Here is a 19,706-nt window from a genome sequence, read left to right on the forward strand (position 1 = left end):
GGCCCTACGGCCACCAGCTGGCTGTAGGGGCCAGATTCGGGGGCTGCAGGGTGGTGAGGAGTCCAGCTTGTAGCGGGGTCCCTCCTGAAGAGGGGACCCCACACACCCCAGGGTTCCAGGTGCTGCTCCCAGCACTCGGGACTGAGCAGAGGGGAGGAGGGAAGCCTGGATGGGGTGTGGGTGGTGGGTGCTCAGCATCATCATGCTGCCCAGGGCAGAGCAAGCAGGACAGGGAGGGGACCCAGAAGCAGCTGCCCAGTCACAGCATCAAGCCCTTGTGCAGATGGGAGGCAGGTTGCGGGGAACCAGTGCGCACCGATGCACGTCTTCTGGTCCTCATCCAGCTCGTAGCCACGGGGGCAGGTGCAGAGGGGCCCCGCACTGCTGTGGCTGCAGCCATGCGAGCAGCCCCCATTGTTGGCCTCACAGCTGTTCACGATCTCCATCTCGATACCTGCGAGGAGACCGCCACAGGGATGTGGGGTGGTGGCTAGGTGATCCCTGCCGGTGGTCCTCCCTGGCCCCAGCAGCCAGGTCGTGGCCCCCAGGCCCTTCCTACTGGGAAACGGGCAGCACACAGCTCCTGGGCTGGGGGGCTCTGGAACATCCTGCCGAGCTCCCCACTCCCCTCCTCAAGCCCACGCAGCCCCACACCCAGCATTCCCCTGCCCTGGGCAGGAGAGCTCCTCCCCTTGGCCAGCCCACAGCATGCCAGTGACTGTGGGGAACTGGGGAAGTGAGCTGCTGCCCCGGGTCCCTCCACAGCCCAGGGCAGCAATGCCCGCCCACCATCCACTCACGGTAGCACTGCCGGCCATCAGCACCCAGCTCGTAGCCAGCGTGGCACATGCACTTAAAGGACCCCCGGGTGTTGAGGCAGCCGTGGGCGCACTGGGCCTGCCCTGTGGCACATTCATCCACATCTGGATGGGAGAGATCAAGTCAGGGGGGCTCTGGGCTGCTGGCCTGGGAGGGGCAGCCCCTGGGGAGAGGCCTCCATATAGAGGGGTCTCCCTGGGGGTCCAGGCTCAGGCCCACTGTGCTGGGAGGGGTCCCCCCTGGGTGTCAGGCCTGCCGTGCCAGAAGGGGTCCCCCTGGGGTTCAGGGCTCAGGCCCTCTGTGCCGAGAGGGGCCACCCAGGGTTCTATTCCTACTTCCTGTTCCCCGGCTTCACGACCAGGGCAGCCCACCTGAGCATCGCCGTTCTCCTCAACAGGACCAGGTGCAGAGTCATGCTCCCTCTCAGAGCGAGGACACAGGTCTGCCCTGGAGCCCCACAAGCTTGCATCCCTGCCCGCAGCATCAGGGAGGGGGGTCCGTCTCTGAACTCACCTCCCATGACAGTGCCACCCCACAGTCACCAAGCCCGGTATAGGGCCTGACATAGGAGGGGTCTTTCCCAGGGGCTGTCTACCCACATCACTGGCCATTAGGGCCCAAACCCCGGTGTGCAATCCCCGCCACTGCTCTGGTCACAGCCCCTGAGATTCCTTGGGATGAAGCTGACCCTCAGCCCGACCCCTGCAGAGCCCATTGCGGCCCCTGCACCCCGAGCAGCAGGCCAACAGCACCTAACACACCCCTTCCTGGTGTCAGCACCCTGGGGCACCCCTGTCTCTCGGACCCCCGCCGGGAATGCCTGGGGGAAAGGCCACAGCCTGCCCTGGGTACACCCTGAGGGTTACAGGGGATGTGCAAGACCCCTGCTCAGAGCTGCATGTGCAGGGAGGAGGGAGCCCCCAACTCCTGTGATGGGATAATGAACACGGCCGGCCGCTCAGCGCACTCCCCTGAGGCAGAGGATGAAGAAGCACGTATCTAGAAAGTGGTGCCCAACTGGGACCTGGGACAATTCTAAGTGTGCATGCTAACAACCGGCAGAAACATCCAGAAGTTGGCCTTAGAGATGGCACCGGGGCTACAGAGATGCCCCTTCCTTTCTCCTTGTGGTCTCCTGTTTCCATGACAACCACGCACTACTAAGCTAATACAAGAACTACTTAAAAACACGACCCGAGATCTCCCGCTTACTTCTGCCAAAATAAGACTTGGGCTCCTGGTCCTTGTCCCCTCCCCATCTCCACCCTTGGGGCCCAGGACCCCCAAAGCTGTCCCCAGGGTGGGGCAGGGTACGGGGAGAGGCACCTTACCTTCGCAGGACCTGCGGTCAGCTGCCAGCAGGAAGCCCGCACGGCACTCACAGTGGGCAAGGCCCCGGCGCGCCTGGCACGTGTGCATGCAGCCACCATTCCGGTCTGCGCATGGATTCCTCCCTGTGGCCACAGGCCCAGAGGGATGGAGGCAAGGGGTAGGTGGGGTGCTCCTCAGGCCTGGGGTGTCTCAGGCCTCTCAGGAGCCCTCCTCCCCATGCTCTTGTTCCTTTGGGCTCCAGTCCAATGGGCTCTCCCAGATGTGGGAGCCCCAAGACACCTCCGAGAAGACAGCTCCTCCTGACCTGCAACCCCCCAGCCCTGCAACCCCCCAGCCCTGCGACCCAAGGCCACTCTGCCTCCACTGTTCAGCCCCTCCACCCACCCTTGCTCCTGGCCAACAGGCGTGTGATCCCTGAGCACAGCTGAAGGAGCTTCATCCCCAACACCCACCAGGGGCTAGACGATGCCCAAAACACGCCTGGGCAGCCGAGGAGGCCCTGCCTCTCCTGAGGCCCGTGTCCAGCCCCAGCAGCCAAGCAAGGAGGTGAATCCAATATCTATCCCGGCTCCTGCCCTGGGCTTGGGTTTCAGGGTCCCTGGGTGGGTCTGTGGCTGTGTGGGGTATGACGGTCCCAGTGGGGACTCCTGAGGGCAGGCAGCACACGGACACTCACGGACACAGCGCTTTCCGTCTTCCTGGAGCTGGAACTCGGGCCGGCACTGACAGCGGTGCTGGGTCACTGTGAGCTGAACACACTCGTGCTGGCAGCCACCGTTCCCCAGGGCACAGGAATTTATGGCTGGGGACACAGACAGGAGCACAGGTCAGCCTAGAAGGAGCCTCCTGTCATCAGACACAGAGCAGGGACGAGACACGACCACCTCCTGCAGAAAGACTCCACTTCTTTCCTGTGCGTGTCCCAGGAGCAGGGACTTTGAGAGGGTGTTGACGGGTTTGGCTTCAACTTCCCAGCCCAGAGACAGGGTACGCAGAACCACGGGCCGCCTCTGGATCCTTGTCCCCAGCTGCCCCAAGGACTAGGTGTAGCCTGGCACTGCAGAGCTACCCTGCATCACCTGGCATGGAATGCAAAACACCGGGCACGCTCTGAGAGCCAGTGAGTTCGGGACCCAGGGGCCGAGCGGACTGGGAGACTCCTGGAGGAGGTGGCGGAGGTCCAGATGTCTCCACCGCCCTGTCAGGCCAGCGCAGGGGCAGGCGAGGGGTTGCCATAGATCTAGCCTCCCACTCCTCGTGGAGCAGCCCAGCTCATGCCCACCCTGCATGGTTTATGTGGGAGCAGGAGCCACAGGAGCAGCCACGACATCCACACAGACTGGGTTGTGGCCTCGAAGCTCTGAGGACACTAGGACCACACTGATGGCAGAAGCAATGCCCTTCAAGGCAGGTAAGTTTGGAAAATCCAAAACAAGGCCCTTGTGAGAGCACTCCGTTTCCTCACGTGAGGCACACAGTTTGGGAGCCTCTGCCGAGGGTCCCCTCCAAAGCCAAGCCAGCCCTGGAGGGGGGTACACCAGGAAGGACACGACTCTGTCTCCTGGTTGCACCTGCCCTGTCATATGCACAGAGAAGCAGTGGAGACATGAGGCCTGGGCCAAATCAAGATGGTCTGCTGCCCCCTTAGCCCTTTCCCCATCCTGCCACCCCCGACTCTGCGCTGATCCCCCCAGGGCCCTGCCTGCCTCTCCTCATATGCTGTGCTTTAGGCACCACCATCAGGACGCCTGGGTGGCTCAGTGGTTGAGCGCCTGCTTTCAGCTCAGGGCGTGATCCCGGGGTTCCGGGATCGAGTCCCACATCGGGATCCCTGCAGGAAGCCTGCCTCTCCCTCTCCCTCTGCCTCTCTGTGTCTCTCATGAATAAATAAATACAATCTTAAAAAAAAAAAAAGGCACCACCGTCACAGACGTTTCTGAGCATGACCTAAGCCACCCCCATTCCTGGAGCTGTTTGTCCTCATGACTCCAAGTGCATCGCTGCTTGAGACTCGTAATGGGAACCAGAAGCCCCTCCTGACAGAGGGCCAGGCACACAGAGAGGGTCTTGGAGCCCAGAGGGGTGGTAGGGGGCACCAGGAGGACCCTGGGAGTGGTGGCCGGGCTGGAAAGAAGCCCCTCCCGAAAGGCAGAGCCCCCAAGTTGAGCCCAGGGGCAATCAGACAGAAATCACCAGCGGGTGGGCCAGGCAGGGGGAGCCTGGGCCCCCATCTCCTGCTCTGCTCAAGTCCTAACATTCCAGATGCTCCCAAGCTGTGTGCGTAGTGGAGCCAAGCCCAGTGTCATCCTGCACATCATGTGCCACGGGTTTCCAGAAAGCTGAACGGGGCGGATGTTTCTCAGGCACTGGGCTGTGCAGCGCGGGGAGGGGCCGGCTCTGGCGTGGCCGGTGCCCAGAGCTGGGGGTGAGGGTTCCAGCCCCCTCGGTTGTTTCTAAACCCGGCTGTGGAACCCACCTGCCAGCCCGGGCACTCCTGCAATTAAGGACTTGGGCCCAAAGCAAAGCTGACGGCCCTTCAGAAAATGGGCAGTTAGGGGGCTAATGCTTGTGTCCCTGCAGGATTCGTATGTGTACCCCTAACCCTGAACCCCCAGTGTGTCCCTGGAGACAGAGCTTTCGTGGAGACACTTAAGGTTATAGGAGATCACAAACGTGTGGCCCTGATCCAACAGAATCTGTGTCCTTATACGAAGAGATGTGAGATCTCTGGTTCTGTATCTCCTTCTGCGGCAGGAGGACACGGGGCCAGGGGGAGGGGGCGTCCAGGAAGGGGACCCCACCAGGAACCCCCTTGGCTGGCACTTCCCACCTCCAGAGCGGTGAGAAAATACATTTCTGCTCTTCAAGCCACCCTGCTGCGGCACCTGTTCCAGCGGCCTGAGCTCATACACGCTCCCTGCCCAGCTTGTGAATCCCAGGACCCGGGGCTTCAGCCCAGGGCTGCTCGGCCCCTTGTGGGTTCCAGGAGCTGCTGGCAGGGGCCACCACCACCCACGAGCCGCAGGGGTGAGGCGTCCACTCACAGAGGCACGGGGCCCCACCGGGTCAGGAGACCGGACACACGTGGGAAACACACGACACCCGGGGTGGAGGGCCCACTCTGCCTGGGCCCTGAGCCCTGGGCGGGGATCCAGGGTGGGAGCCCAGCACCAGGTGCATCCGAGCGCCAGGGAGGAAGCAGCCCGGGGGGTGCTGTGGACAGCTGGCTTGGAGTGGCTCTGGGGCGAGGCAAGGGGCTGTGCCCTGGCAGGCCCCCAGCGGGACACAGGGCTGCCAACAGGACGCAGGGCTGTCAGGGGGACGCTGCACCCACCGGCCAGTTCTGCTGCAGCCTCGAAAGCCAGCCCTGTGGTTTCTGGGCAGGCTCGGGGGTGGCCCTGGTTCCCGCTGCCTTCACGGGGTTTGGTAATTACTGCTCTCAGACTGGCTTGGTTTTTCGAGGTCCCAAGAGTCTCACACCACGTGTGGTCAAAGGCCACCCACACAGTCCTTCCTTCTAGAAAGCCCTCTGTTGGGGACAGGACCAGCATGGCCGGGCGGGAGGGGGTGGCTGCCTGGCTGAGCCAAGGGGACCTCTCCTGGGCTCTGCCCGCCTCAGCCCCCCAGGCCGTCGTGGGTTGCCTGCTACTCTGCCTTGTGCGTGCTATCCTGTCTCCCACCCTCAGGTTGGGGCCTCTGTCCTGCAAGGCGAGCACGATTATTGTGGCTGTGCAAGGGGCCGCCCTCACCCACGTGCCAGAGGCTGGACCGGCCGGCCTCCTCACAGACCACAAACCCACCAGCCACCACCACTCCCAGGCCCAGCCAGGGAAAGACAGCCACGACGGCGGCCCCAGGGCCCCCGTGGTGCCTACTGCCTGCCCAGCAAACCCGAGGGTAAAGCAGAGAGGTGAGCCCCCGGCTCCGCTGCAGCCCCGAGGTGCATACCAGGCTGCCGTTCACACAGCCACCCAGCCCCCGGCCCCGGCTCCAAGCTCATTTCTGCCCTGCTTACACTCACCAACCTTCCCCACCGCACGGCCCAGTCTGTCTTTGCTTCCCCGCTGGGTTTCCTCATCCAGCCCAGGGCCTGTGACCACCACCTCTGGCTCCCCTGGCTTGGGGTATGACCATCCCATCACCCCTGGGTGCCGGCAGGCTGCACTTCTGGGGTCCTGGGCAGGGAGTCTCAGGAGCAGGGCTGCTTCTCCCATGGGCCCATCCAGATACAGGGGTCCCTTGGGGCTGGGACGGCACCCTCCTTTCCTGCAGCTGCAGCTCTGGAGGGTGCTGGAGAACATTCCCAGAACCGCATGTGTGGCTCTGCAGGGATGGGTATAGAGACAAGCCTGGAGATCTGCACCTTCCCGCTGCCTGGGGCTTTGGCATCAACCCCAGATGCTGCCAGCAGGGCCTCTAGGGGGGCCAGGCAGCCTCCCCAGGCCTCCCCTCTGGGGCTGGAGGGCCTGTGAAGCCCCTTGCTGCCCTCTCACTGGGAGAGCCAGGCCTGGTGGGGAGAGGGGCTGCCCCAAGGCCATGTGGCACTAGTCTGACAGAGGCCCAGGGAAAAGCAGGGCTGGGGAGCCCTTCCAACCACCCTCCTAGGAGGGGGAGAACCAGGGCAGGGGCATCTGGCTACTGTTGAAGGCGGGTGGGGCATGCATGCTGACAACAGACTCCTCCCGAAGAGCTGGTGTTGGGGCAGGGAGGCGGGTGTTAGTCCAAAAGGCAAGCAGGGGCAGAGGCCAAGGGGAGGGGCAGGACGGAGAGCCCATCTCTTCCCAGTGGCTGGCCCAGAGCATCCCATGAGACCCTCTACTGGTTGACCCAGGGATGCAGTGATCCCTCACACGGACCCCCTAGTGCATTGCCTGCCGGGCTGGAACATGGAGAAGCATCCCTGTCCGAGGCCAGGGCCCAGAAGGGACCACTAGGCAGGTGTCCTGGTGGCTCAGAGCAGCCAGCTGCAGGGAGGAGGTGGGTTTCCCTGTACCAAATGTTAAACCACCCAGCGGCGGGTCTCCATGGGTTTACAGGCTGGCGCTGTGTGAGACGTCACAACAAAGCTAGAATGACCGACCTTAACACATCACCTGACCAAAGCACTCCCAGGCCCTGAGTCAGGAAAGGAAAGAGGCCAATTCTGTGACCCAAGAGTGACAAGCAGGGTCAAGTAATCCCGAGCCCTGCTCTTCCCACCCCGGAGGCTCCCTGGCACCAGAGGGATGCCAGGCTACTTCTGCTTCTCCCAGGCCAGGCTAAGTGGGTGGTGCTCATGGGCCTCAGGCTGATGGCAAAATCCTTGCAAATTCTCATTTTTAAGAATTGAAATCTTTCTGTGTTTTATATCCACCAAATCTCTGCAAAGGAGAGATGAGAGAAAGCTGTGCATTTCCTGTCCTCTCCCTGCCTGGGAGGCAAGTTCCACAAGTGTTTCAAGGCCCCGCTTGTGTGTTTCAAGGCCCCCTCTCAAGCAGGCCTCCTCTGAGGACCTCCCGCAGCCCACAGGGCCCAGGGACATGCAGCACCCTAAGAGATCCCAGCACGCAGGACGGGGACATCCCCGGGGACACCTTCTCCACCCCCATCCCACATCTCTAATGCTCACTCCAAGCTGCTGGGTAGCATCGGGGGCCTGGGGCTGTTTCCTGCCAGCCTGCAGAGTCCCCCGAGAGCTCACAGCACCCCTCCCCCAGAAGAGGAGCCCAGAAGGCCCCAGGGGAGGGGTCCAGAGCAGCTGCACTCCAGCTGTGCAGCCTGCCCCACAGCTGCTGATACCTGTACGGATTCTTCCCATAATCATCTGCTGCAGCCCTAGGGTGGCCCAAGCTCAGAAGGCACCCTGTAAAGCTTGGACAAGAGCAGCTCCTCCCCATGTCCTGCACCCTGGGAGCTCCAGAGGACAGGGGGACAAGGCCCCACAGTTCTCAGGGGCAGGAAGTCCAGTTGCACCCCACTCAGAACGCTTGAGGGTCTAGGAGGGCCTCCATCAGGTCCCCACCTTGAAGCCACTGTCCTATGACCTGGGATGCATGGCCACCCCTGCCTACCCACCCAAGACCACCACTGCAGCTGGGCAGGTCCCTCAGCAACCAGAAGGGTACCTTAGCAAGCAGGGAGAGGCGGCCCTGTGCAAACACTTCCCGCTCTGCCTGTGGAGAAGCTTCCTGGAGACCCCTGCCCACGGTGGGAGTTTCTCTGCAAGGCCCAGGCCCCTCCAGGAAGGGCAGCTCCCAGGACACCTGGGTGGCTCAGCGGTTTAGTGCCTGCCTTTGGCCCAGGGCATGATCCTGGGGTCCCTAGATTGAGACCCACATCGGGCTCCCTGCATGGAGCCTGCTTCTCCCTCTGACTGTGTCTCTGCCTCTCTCTCTCTCTCTCTCTCTCTGTCTCTCATGAATAAATTAAAATTTTTTTTAAAAAAAGGAAGGGCAGCTTCCTGCAGGCTATGTCAGACAAACCCACCCCAATCCCAGACTGGGGACCAGCCTGCATCCTGGCAGGCTGCCAGCTCCCGGGGATTCCAGGTACAGAGAATTTACTAGAAATAGCCAGGTGCGTGTAGGTAAGGGGGACACAGTGTGCACTTCTGCTGGGAGTGAGGGTCAAAGAAAAGAGAAAGCCTGAGGTCAAACACCAGCATTGAGGAGACAGCTTACAGCGATGGGGGACTCCAGGAGCTGGGAACCTGCACTGAGGGAGCTGCAGGCCGTCTGGAGCTCGCCTGCATGTGCAGTGCTGGGGTCCCATGCTGGGGGTGCCATGCTGGGGGTGCTATGCTGCGGGTGCCATGCTGGGGGCACCACATAGAGGGGCCGTGAGGTCCCAGCGGCTTCATGCCAGGCCGAGCAGACCACGCCCAGGAGCCCTGGCATCAGACCCCCAAAAGACTTTTAAAATAAGCAAATGGGATCCCTGGGTGGCACAGCGGTTTAGTGCCTGTCTTTGGCTCAGGGCTGGATCCTGGAGACCCGAGATCGAATCCCACGTCGGGCTCCTGGTGCATGGAGCCTGCTTCTCCCTCTGCCTGTGTCTCTGCCTCTCTCTCTCTCTGTGACTATCATAAATAAATAAAAATAATAAAAATAATAAAATAAATAAATAATAAAATAAGCAAATGCCACAGATCAAGACTTCTGGGGCCCAGAGCACTGACATCTCCCGGGGAAGGCTCCTACTTGGCAAGGGGATGGGCTGGGGACCACAGCGAGGCTGAAGGGCATCCCTCCTGAACTGCCCGCCGCCCATGGCTTCAAGCCTCTCTCAAAGGCCCCTCCTATCAGCACCCACATTCCTGCCATCCAGCCTCGGTGAAGGCCACTGTCAGCAGAGATGGGGAGGCCCTCGACAGACTGGGGGTGTCTCGGCCCCCCTGGACCAGCCCCCAGGGACACTCTCACCCAGAAGAAGGCTGAGAAGGGATGTCGGGGGGCCTGGGTAAACCAGCGGCTCTCAGAAGTCCCCTCTCCCAGCCCCCAACGGGTGGCAGCTGGGGATGGCGACGCCATCGGATTTGTCTGGAAGCGCATTACAACACTTCCCACATCTGTTTCCACTTTCCGACCAGAGAAACTGCGGGGCAGCTGTCCCACTGCCCGAGCGGCGCCCGGACACGTGAGAGTGTGTGTGCCCTGAGGCCCCCCCGGGGCTGGCACGCTGCCCTGCCACATAGCAGCAAGGCACGCGGGACGAGGCCACTCAGAGACCGCCGGGCCCGCTCCAGGCCTCCAAGGTGGAAACAAGGGATGTCCTGCCCCCAACCCCCCCCAGAGAACGACCACCACACGGCCTCCCAGACACAGTGGCCCCCTACCCTCCACCATTGCATCCAGAGCCAGCAGGGAGAGGGGCAAGGGAGGGTGGACAGCGAGCGCTGGACCCTGGCCTGCAGCCCCTCCACCTTCCACCTCAGCAGGTGCCCAGCGCTGTCCCTGGGAATCCTGTGCTTGCAGGGATGGCAGGCTGTGGCCAGGGCACCTCCAACAAGCCCACTGTCCACGGAATAAAGACCCTACAGTGGAAGTGAGGGTCGAGGTCCCGCTTCTTGGCTCCCTCTTCTCCGCCTGCCACCGGCCAATCCCTACACCTCCCAAGGCTGGGGTGGGGGGACCAGGGCCAGGAACCCTAGCTCCACAGGCCAAGACTGGCCTCATGCTCCCCTGCCCCTGCCCTCACCAGCCTCCCCTGCCACCCTGCAAGCACCCAAGTCATCCCTGAGTCTGGTCCCGGGCCTGGGACCCCACTGACCCACCACAGCTGCTGCTCAGAGAGGGCTCTAGAGTATGTTGGTGGCCCAGGGGCTCCCCGCAAGGAACATGGCCTCAGCATCCCAGGCTCACAAGGTTCTGCCTCAGCATGGGGGAGCCAGGCCCCTGGGACTCTTCTTTCCCTCCCATGCATGGAGGGGGCAGGCCGGCGAGGGCCCCCAGGAGCCGAACACACTCTGCACAATGGAGACACCATAAAAGAGGCTGCTGCTGAGCAGACAAGCCCCATAGGGTCTCCTCGTCCCAGAGTACAGGGACCCCAGCCCCATCCCACCGGGCAGACCCAGGGCAGGTGCACACCTGAGGCACGGGCCCAGAGGGAGGGCCAGCCACTTCCAGGGCCACAGGGCACTTACCCAAGCAGGTCCTGCCATCTGCATGGAGCCGGAATCCGGGCTTGCACTCGCAGAGGTAGGAGCCAGGTGTGTTCACACACCTTTGCTGACAGCCGCCATTGTGCAACTGGCACTCATCCACATCTGGATGGGGACACAGTGCCAAAGGTTAACAGCCAGTCGTCATCTGAGCTGGCCCCAGGGACCCCAATCTGGGCCCCTCACTGAGCACATGGACCCCTGCCCGGGTGCCCGAGCTCCGAGTCCATGCTTGCTGGAGCAGAGTGGGGAGAAGGCTGGGCCTATCCTCACACCTGGCCAGCCTGCACAGGAGGAAAAGCCACCACCTCTGGGGTGGCCAGGACATGGGGAGCAACTGAGAGAGTCAGAAAGAACGCAGGCAGCAGTGGTCTGACCAGTGAGGTGGCTGCAGTGGGTACTGGGCTGAGGTCAGGGGAGGCCTAGCTCCTCATGCCTTTCAAGGCTGAGCTCGGAGCACATGCTCTTTTCCAAAGCCCAAATCCAGAAACACCCTCAGGATGGTGCCAGCCGCCTCTCCAGAGCCCATGAGCCCAAAAGGAAAAGCCAGGAATTCATGAGATGCCCTTGCCCAGGCTTCGGCAAGGGGGAGGCAGGTCGAACAATGTGCCCCCAAATTCACATCCATCCTGAGGCTCAGAACGTGACCTTGAGAGGTAGGTATAATTTGTTATCCGTACTGGGTAAGATAAGCCCTAAATCCAGGACGGGTCCTGATAAGAGCTACACAGGGAGGCAGAGGGTAGACAGAGGTGGCCACAAGCCAAGGAACAGGAGTAGCCATGAGACGCTGGAAGGACGAGGCAGGGAAGCGTCTCCTCTGGAGGTTTCAGAGGGAGCTGTGGGTACCTCCATGCCGGACTTCCAGCCTCCAGAAGAATAAGAGAATATGTGTCTATGGCTGAGTTTGTTTGGGTCCCAGGAAACTAACTCAGGTGCCGTCTGCCTGAGGAGGGGGCTCCCAATGCTGGGGTCAGGAGCCCACCAGCCACATCCCCAGGACAGGACCTCGTGCAGGTCCCAGGCACTCCGCTTCTAAGAGAACAGCTCCCATCTGAGACCACCGGCCTCCAGGACAGGACACCTGTGCCCATGGTACCTCAGGCCACAGGGCAAGCGCTGACCAGAAGGGGATAAGGCCACCCCAAAGGCCTGGGGTAGCTGCCCCAGGAACCCAGCTGAGGACAGGAGAAGCAAGAAGACCCTCCCCAGAGCTAGTGGCCAGGAGGCCTGCACCCCAGGAGGGTCCCCTCCTTCTGCAGGAACACCTGCAGGTGAGGCTGCCCTCACCTCATCCCGGGGCACCAGGGGAGGCTGGGCAGCAGCTGAGGTGGTCAGAATAAGCTGCTGAAGACAACTGTGTTCCCGGCTAATGCCAGGAGAGACACAACTGTCGGGAGACATGGGGATAGAGGGAGGAGGCTGCTGCAGACACAGGGCAGCCCCGGCACACTGGGCATGGGGACGGAAGCCGGTGCCTGGGCCTCCGGCCAGCCCACACTGCAGACGCCAGCCTCACCGGCTGAGCAGCCAGCTTCCCCAACCACAAAAGCAGGGAGACAGACACACAGACGCCCCACGCAAACCTCTACGAGCCAGGACTCCACCCTCCAGTGCCCACCCGTGAAAATGCCCGCCTTCCATGCTCCCACCCTAACATGCCAGCCATCCGAGCCCACTTGTGAGGGGGGCTAGGCTCCCCCAAACACCCCAGCGCCTGCCCGCAGGCAATGCTTCCCACACATGGGAACCATGCCGCCAGCCAGCGCTCTGATATGTACCTAGACCCCCAGAAACGACACCAAACAAACTCCAGGAGGCCAGGGCCTCTGCTCAGCACACAGGCCAGGTCCACTCCAGGGAGAACCCCAAGGCCCTGCCAAGCCCTGAGACTGCCTCAGAGAGAAGATGAAGACCCACAAAGGCACTCCATTGCCTGTGGCAGCCTGGAGCTCTCTCAGAATGGAGTCAGGATGATTCTCGGGAAGAACCTTGAAGGCAGAGGTCAAAGGCTCCCCAGTAGAGCCCCAGAGAGGATGGGGGACAGAGAGCCCCAGGGCCCTCCCATAAGACAGTCAGCTGGGAGAGGGAGGGAACGGGGAATGGACAAAAGGGCAGGGCGGGCAGCACCCAGGGGGGCTCAGGGAGGAGACCCTGCCCATCCCTCCCAAGCTCAGATCCCTCTCTCTGAAAGGATCCCTAAGAGGTAAAGATGTGACCCCAGAGGGCACAGCTCTGGGCACATGGTAGGTGCTCAGTAAAGCTTTGGGGAAGATGTGCCAGGTGTGTGTAGTCCAAGGGCAGGTGGACAGCAGTCTCACAGTCTAGAGCAGCCCTGCCAGGCGTCATTCTAGCAGGTGTCATTCTGGCATGCTGCTGTGCTCCTGACAGGCCTTGGAGGCAGGTGCTGGGTGAGCAGGCAGGCAGGGCTGCTGGCTTCTGGAAACTCTGCTCTCGGCCAGCAGCTTCACGCTCATGCTCGGCTCACTGTAGACCCCCAGCTGGGGGACAGGCTGATTCGGGTGGCTCTATACCCCTGAGCCGCTCGGACACCTGGCTGGGAGGCCAAGCCCACCTGGAGGACCACATCCTCCAGCAACTCCTAGGCAGGTCCAAGCAAGCCGTCCAGGACACACTGGGAGCCCCGGACAGCATCCGAGCCTCCGCCAGCCCAGCTGCCCTGTGGGCCACAGGGACATCAAGTGGACAGTCTGGGAAGAAGCACTTAGACCTGGGGCAGGAGGTTGCCATCAGCCAGCAGGGCCCCACCAATGGGCCTGCCCCCACAGCTGAGGCCTCCCACCCTGGCTCACCCCCTGCCCACATGACCAGTGTTCTCCTGGTCCCCCCTGTTGCCCGCAAAGGGACATTCGGACACAAGTATCCATATCAGTGGACAGAAATCCTTCTCCTTGCTAAGATATACAAGGCACAGCTGCAAGCTGTCTCCCCCGGCGCTCCTCTTGGGAAGGACTGGCACACTGACTGTGGCTCCAAGCTCTCCCCTGGCCCTGGAGCTGCACTGGCCTGGGGGTCTGCAGTCCACCACCCATGGGGACAGGATCTGTGAACAGCAGCCTGACAGGTGTGACAACGCCCAGCCACCATTTCCAGCACCACTGAGTGCGGTCAGCCTGTGTGGGTATCGAGACACAGCCGGCAGCTGGAGGGTTCCCCCTCCACCTCTTCTGCAGAGCAGCAGGGCATCTGGCCACATGACCTCCTGCTGGGCCCCTTTACAGAGGAAGCAAGCCAGCACCTGGTTCCCTAACCAGCCCACCCCACTCCTGAAGCAGCCATGTGGGGGCAGAACAGTGCTGTCTTCAGCTGACGCCCACCACCTAGAGACCCTGTGACCATGGCTGTGACCATGGCTGTGGCCATGGCTGTGACTAGAGAGCCACAGGGTCCATGATCTTCAAGGAGAGTGGGGTCAGCTGAATAATGGCCCTCCAAAGGACCCACATCCTAACCCTTGGAGCCTTACCTGGCAAAAGTCACTGTGCAGTGGGCTTAAGTCAAGAATCGTGAGGTGGGCAAGGATCCTGGAGTACCCAGGTGGACCCAGGGTCATCATAGGGTCCTTAGAAGAGGGGGCAGGAGATCAGAGAGGAGAAGGTGGGGAGACAGGGGGCCTCTGGCAGTGTCAACGGAGGCGGGGCCACAGCCAGGGATGCAGTCCCTCCAGACACTGGAAGGACAAGGAAACCTGGGACATCCAGGTTTCTGAATGTGCACTCTGGCCAGCCTGGCCGCCTGACCCCCCAGGGAAGCCCACTGTGCTCTGTGGGGGTGGGATACACTCCCCTGGGCCCAGTCCTGCAGGCCCACTCCCTCCGGATATGCCAACTGGTCTACACATGGTGATTCCTGCAGTGGAACACCTCGAGACCCTCCAAACAGCAGGGCCCCAACTCTCCCAGCCAGCACAGAGGGAGGCCTGGGTCCCCTCCTCCGTCCCCTGACTGAAAGAACTCAAGGACCCCATGTCTCCCATGCTGACCCCATGGAGCCAGGAGATAACACCCAGCCTGGTGCAAACCTCCTCTGCTCTCCCCAACCTTAGGCCCAGCCACCACATGCCGGGTGCAGCCCACACCCACATGGGGAGGAGCTGGGAGCCCAGGAGCACACAGGTCCAGAGCTGGGTTATTTGCAGGAACAGCCAGGCCAGAGGCCCTCAGGAACGGGCACCAGTGCTGGTGCTGCCCTCAGCTGAGAGGTGTGGCTGGGGACTTCGGCAGCTCGAAGATGGGAACTGCCTCCCACACTGGCACTCGGTGACATCACTGTGCTGACACCGGGTGGCTCCCCAGGTGCTGCCTTGGGCAGTCCATCAGCATGCTACGGGGAGCCCATGGAGGCCAGGGTAGAGTCAGCTGCTCCTGCAGAAACCCCCCACTCAGCCCCCCTTCTGAAGCCTCGCCCATGCTTACGTGGAAACCTGAGCCCGCTGGGACGCTGCCAGGAAGCCCGCTCACATGGTTATCAAGTTCAGAATCCTGCTTTCCCCCCAAATATGCCACAGGGTCCTCCTCATGCCCAGAGATCGCACCCCGCCATCCACATCCACCCTTGTCCTCTTCTCTCTGCAAGTTCACACGGGCCCTGGAGCAGGGTGGGGGCTCCCCAAAGCCCAGCCACACACAGCCCCTGGCCCCTGGAGGCTACGCAGCCTCATAGCACTCAGTGTGACCAATGGACCAGTGACAGTGCTGGCCTGGCCTTGGCTGAGCCACCAAGTGGGAGGGCTGCCTACCCCGTGGAGACCCAGCCTGAGACCCAGCTGGCCAAGTGACAAAGCCAGGGGAGGCAGGAGACTACCACCACCAAGGGCCTGCAGCTCAGAGCTCCGTGTGTCCCACCAGAAGGGACAGCGGCAGAGACTGGCCAGGGCACAGCGGAGCAGGCCCCAAACCTCTAAGACCAGGTGCCCTGCAGAGCCGCGCAGGGGCCAGGAACAGCCTGGAGGGCAGCACCCCGCCCCCACTGTGATCCGGGGGGCACTCACCGCATCCTGTCTCCCATTCCTGAGGATGCCAGCTCCAAGCTCTAAGGAGCTCCTGCGGGGAGGCTGGGCACCAGATCCAAGGGCAGGGAGAGGCAGGATCCACCAGGACAGGGGTGTATCCACTCTCCCTGAGCTGCCGGGGTCCTCGGATCACCCTGCAGCCCACTGGGCTGACCACACTCCCCGGGTTTGGGGAAAGTGACAGAAAGAGGATGGCACCTGCCACATCCACACACGACCCCCAAAGGGGCTCAGGCTCTGGGGACCCCGTAAGGGCAGACCTTGCCTTTAGGGACCCCAGAGGCTCTCTCTTGAGCCTGCCTTCTCTCGACCCCCAGGGGCGCCGCCGCCGCAGGCAAGCGCCAGGGCCCTTTCTCTTCCCTCTGGTGGGGACCATTCTGCTGTCAGCAGCCTCGCGGCCGGCCGGGCGGGCGGGCGGGCGGGGGGAGCCGCAGGGTCCGATGACTCAGGGAGCAGGGCCCGTCCCAGAGGAAGCGCCGCCAGCGGCACGGCCCCCGCCCCGCGCCCCCCAGGCTCTCCAGCCCCGTCCCCCCACCCCGCGCAGGGCCCGCGGGCGCCCACCTGGCCTGCGGTCCCCGACGCCCGCCGCGTAGCCGGCCTGGCCCAGGTGGCACGGGTAGCAGCCCCTCCAGAGGTAGCGGTAGTGCGTGCCCGCCACGCGCGCTAGGCCCCCCAGGAGCCCGAGGCAGCAGAGCGCGGCCAGGCCCCCGCGGGACGCCCCCATGGCCGCGAGCAGCGCGCCCGCCGCCCGCCGCCCGCTCCCCGCGCTCTGCGCCCGCGCCCCGCCCGCCCGCCCGCCCTTCAGGCCTCGGCTCTGCCTCCGCCCCCCGCAGGTGAAGGCGAATCCCCGCGGCGGAGGGCCGGGCCCGGCCCGCCCCGCCCGCCCCGCCCCCTGGGCCCCGCCCCGCCCCGCCCCCTGGGCCCCGCGGGGGGCGCACAGGCCCTCCTCAGGCAGGCACACGGGGACACGTGCACAAACAGACCCACGTGTGCAAATACACACACACGCCGGACCCTGCACAATGTACAGCCACACGCACGCACACACGCGTTCCCAGCTCCTGCACCGAAAAGACCCCAAAGCAGAAAAGGAGGCCACCCTGGCAGTGCCACTGGGGGCTCCAGAAAGACAGTTTGGTGCAGTTGGGTTCCGTCAAGGATGAGTGGGTGGGGAGCCAGGGACTTTGAGTCCCACCCACCGAAGTGGAAATCCCAAGGGGTTGAAGATGCCTACTGCCCCCAAGCCTGGGGTCCAGCACCCTGCACTACCGGGTCCTCTGCTGGACTGGATGGGGACTGGCACCCAGAGGGAGCCTGGGCAAGGGGAATCCCTGTACCCTGAGAGCAGAGAGGCTCAGAGCAAACATGGACTCCCCAGCAAGGACAGCAAGCCCCAGGTGGCAGGCTACAGATGCCCCAGAGGTGCGTCCAACCCCAAAGCCCGGAGCCCCACGTTGCTCAAGGGCACAGCTGGAGGCTCCAACTTTGTCTGAAGCAGGCAGCAGCCACTGTGCCTCATAAGGACCTCGATGAGCCTTGACCCTATGCTGCCCCCTGAGGTCGCACACCCAGCACCCTGCCTCAGCCGGACCTCCTCCCTGGGGTTAACTACCAGGGCCAGGGCCTTACTGGCCAGCACTCTGCCCGGCCCACCTGTGTGCAGGGTCCCAGGGGGCAACCGTGGGCCCGTGGGAGAGAGGCACCAGCTCATCTGGCCCAGTCCTGCCTGCGATGCAGAAGCCAGCCCTTCCCATTGGCCCCCTGCCTGCCAGGCACCTGGCAGGGCAGAAAAGGGCCTGCCTGGGGCCTGCCTGCCTGTCTGCCACCACCCCCTGGGTGAGCTTCTCTCCTGCCCTCCTTGTGAACTGCACAGCAGCCCCTTAACCCCAGCCTCTCACCCTGGGAGCCTCTGCAAGTCTCCCTGACGGGCACAGTCAGGCTGCTGTTGGAACCGTGTCTTCCCCACGGGTCAGCAGTTTATCACTAAACGTACATCTCATTTTCCACCAGTGCTCATAGAAGGCTGTAGGTCCCACCGTCTGCAGCCACCAGCCAGGACACAGGGGGACAGGAGGCCACAGAGAACTTCAGGTCAGAGATCACCCACACCGATGGGCAACAGGGCTGGGGTTCCTCCGCAAGCACCCATCTGGGGTGGAGGCCCTACAGAGGCCCCTCCAGGAATCACTAACTGCTATGCAGATGCCATTCTGCCATCTCTCAGGACTCGGCCCTGGGAGGGAGGAGAATCAAAGACAGGAAGCGGGGACACGGGCCTCGGTCCCCCCCGCCCAACCCCCAGGTCTTGCCCACCCTGGGCAAAGGCTCTCTGCCTTGTTCTGTGTCACAGGGGAGGGCCACAAGCCCCTGTGGCTACCAAGCACGTGAGCTGTCGCTCGTCCCCGTAAAACATGCCACTTTCTTGGTATGAGAGGGAGGTAAAGCATCCTCTCAATTGCTTTTTTATGAATTACACGTTAGAATGACTTTATTCGGATACATTGCATGAAATAAAAAAATACACGATTAAAATCAATTTCACCAATTTTTTTTTTTTTTTTTTTTTTTTTTTTTTTTTACTTTTTTAGTGCTGCTTTGGGAAAACGTCGAACTACACGCATGGCTCCCGGCGTGGCTCACTGTCTACTCCCATCGGGGCACCCAGCCTCCAGCCCTGCTCCTCAGGGGCATCAACCTCTCTGTGCCCATTTCCTCATCTGTAACGAGGGATGACCATCACAGACCTGCCTTATATGACGACGAGGCGAGGTGACAGCGAAGATGCCTGGCTGAGTCAGTGAGGGTCAATAAAAGTTGGTAGTCAGGTCTACACACATGTTGCCCCGTCCCCAGGCCAAGCAGCGAGACCCATGGCAGTGTCCAGAGCTGGGTCTCAAGGGGTAGCATCCTGGGACCCAGCCCCACCAGCCTGAGAAGAGTCAAGGGACCTGAGGACTGACCCTATCCCACAAAAGCCATCTCCCCGGTGCTCCTGCTGCCCCCTCCCCAGATAAGCCAGCACAGGGCAGGGATCCAGGCCCACTGAAGAGCCAGGCAGCACAGAGGAGGCCCAGGACCCCACTGAGCCTGCTTCCCTGTCTATACAGTGGGCAGGACACAGTTCTGGGGAACCAGCAACATCTCCCCACCCAACTGACAGCCACAGTAGGATCCTCAGAGCCCAGAATAACTCAAGGTATGGGATGAGCTCCAGCAGCAGGGCCCTGAAGGACTGGGGGTGTGGGTGGCCCTGGGCCTCCATCCCCACGAGCCCAGGCAGGAGGACCGGAGCATGGCCCTGCGGGGCAGGAGCCCAACAAGTGCAGAATGCCACCAGCCACGCAGACAGTGCCCACAGCCACCCCACTGCCCCCCCAACCCCGCTGGTGCCGCCAAGCGCATCCAGGCCCCAGGCTGTGGGGTCTGGAAGCTGTTTGGGAAATGCTTTCTCGATGCGGAAATGCGGGCTGGGCGGCTCTGCCCGGGGAATGTCTGTGTGTCAGCAGAAGGAGTGGCTCCCCCCACCCGCCAGGCTGGCTCCAGCTCTCCTCTCCAAGCTGGGCGGCCGTGGGGCTCCTTCACCAGGACCCAGGCTGGGGTGAGGGACCCAAGCTGCCTCACAAACACCACACTTGCCCCTTAGAGCTGGGCCCCTCCCACCACGGGCCCCTGACATAGGCTTCAGTGCAGAGCTGCCCTGTTCCGGGGTCATTGGGCCAGCGGGAAGCAGAACACAACCGAGCCTCCCCCCTCTTGTGGTGTCTGTTCCCAGGGGTCAGAACCGGGGGTGAGCAGGCCCTCCAACAGAACAGGGAGACGGAGGCATCAGGTACCCTGTCTGGCCCCTGAGGGGGGATCCCCAGGTCTGGCTGGGGGCTGGGC

General features: G+C 62.6%; 1 protein-coding gene across 1 annotated transcript in view; it reads right to left on the reverse strand.

Moving 5' to 3' along the window:
* MEGF6 (multiple EGF like domains 6) overlaps nt 1-19,706 on the reverse strand; it is an 86,898-nt gene that overhangs the window by 17,375 nt on the left and 49,817 nt on the right. Inside the window, exons 6-10 of the mRNA XM_025427391.3 lie at nt 10,775-10,897; nt 2,828-2,953; nt 2,151-2,273; nt 801-923; nt 317-454 (exon numbers count right to left, since the gene is read on the reverse strand). Of these exons, the coding sequence (XP_025283176.1) occupies nt 317-454; nt 801-923; nt 2,151-2,273; nt 2,828-2,953; nt 10,775-10,897 (633 nt within the window). The remainder of the gene's footprint in view (nt 1-316; nt 455-800; nt 924-2,150; nt 2,274-2,827; nt 2,954-10,774; nt 10,898-19,706) is intronic.

The sequence above is a fragment of the Canis lupus genome, chromosome 5, assembly GCF_003254725.2.
Source record: "Canis lupus dingo isolate Sandy chromosome 5, ASM325472v2, whole genome shotgun sequence".
NCBI classification, from domain to species: domain Eukaryota; kingdom Metazoa; phylum Chordata; class Mammalia; order Carnivora; family Canidae; genus Canis; species Canis lupus.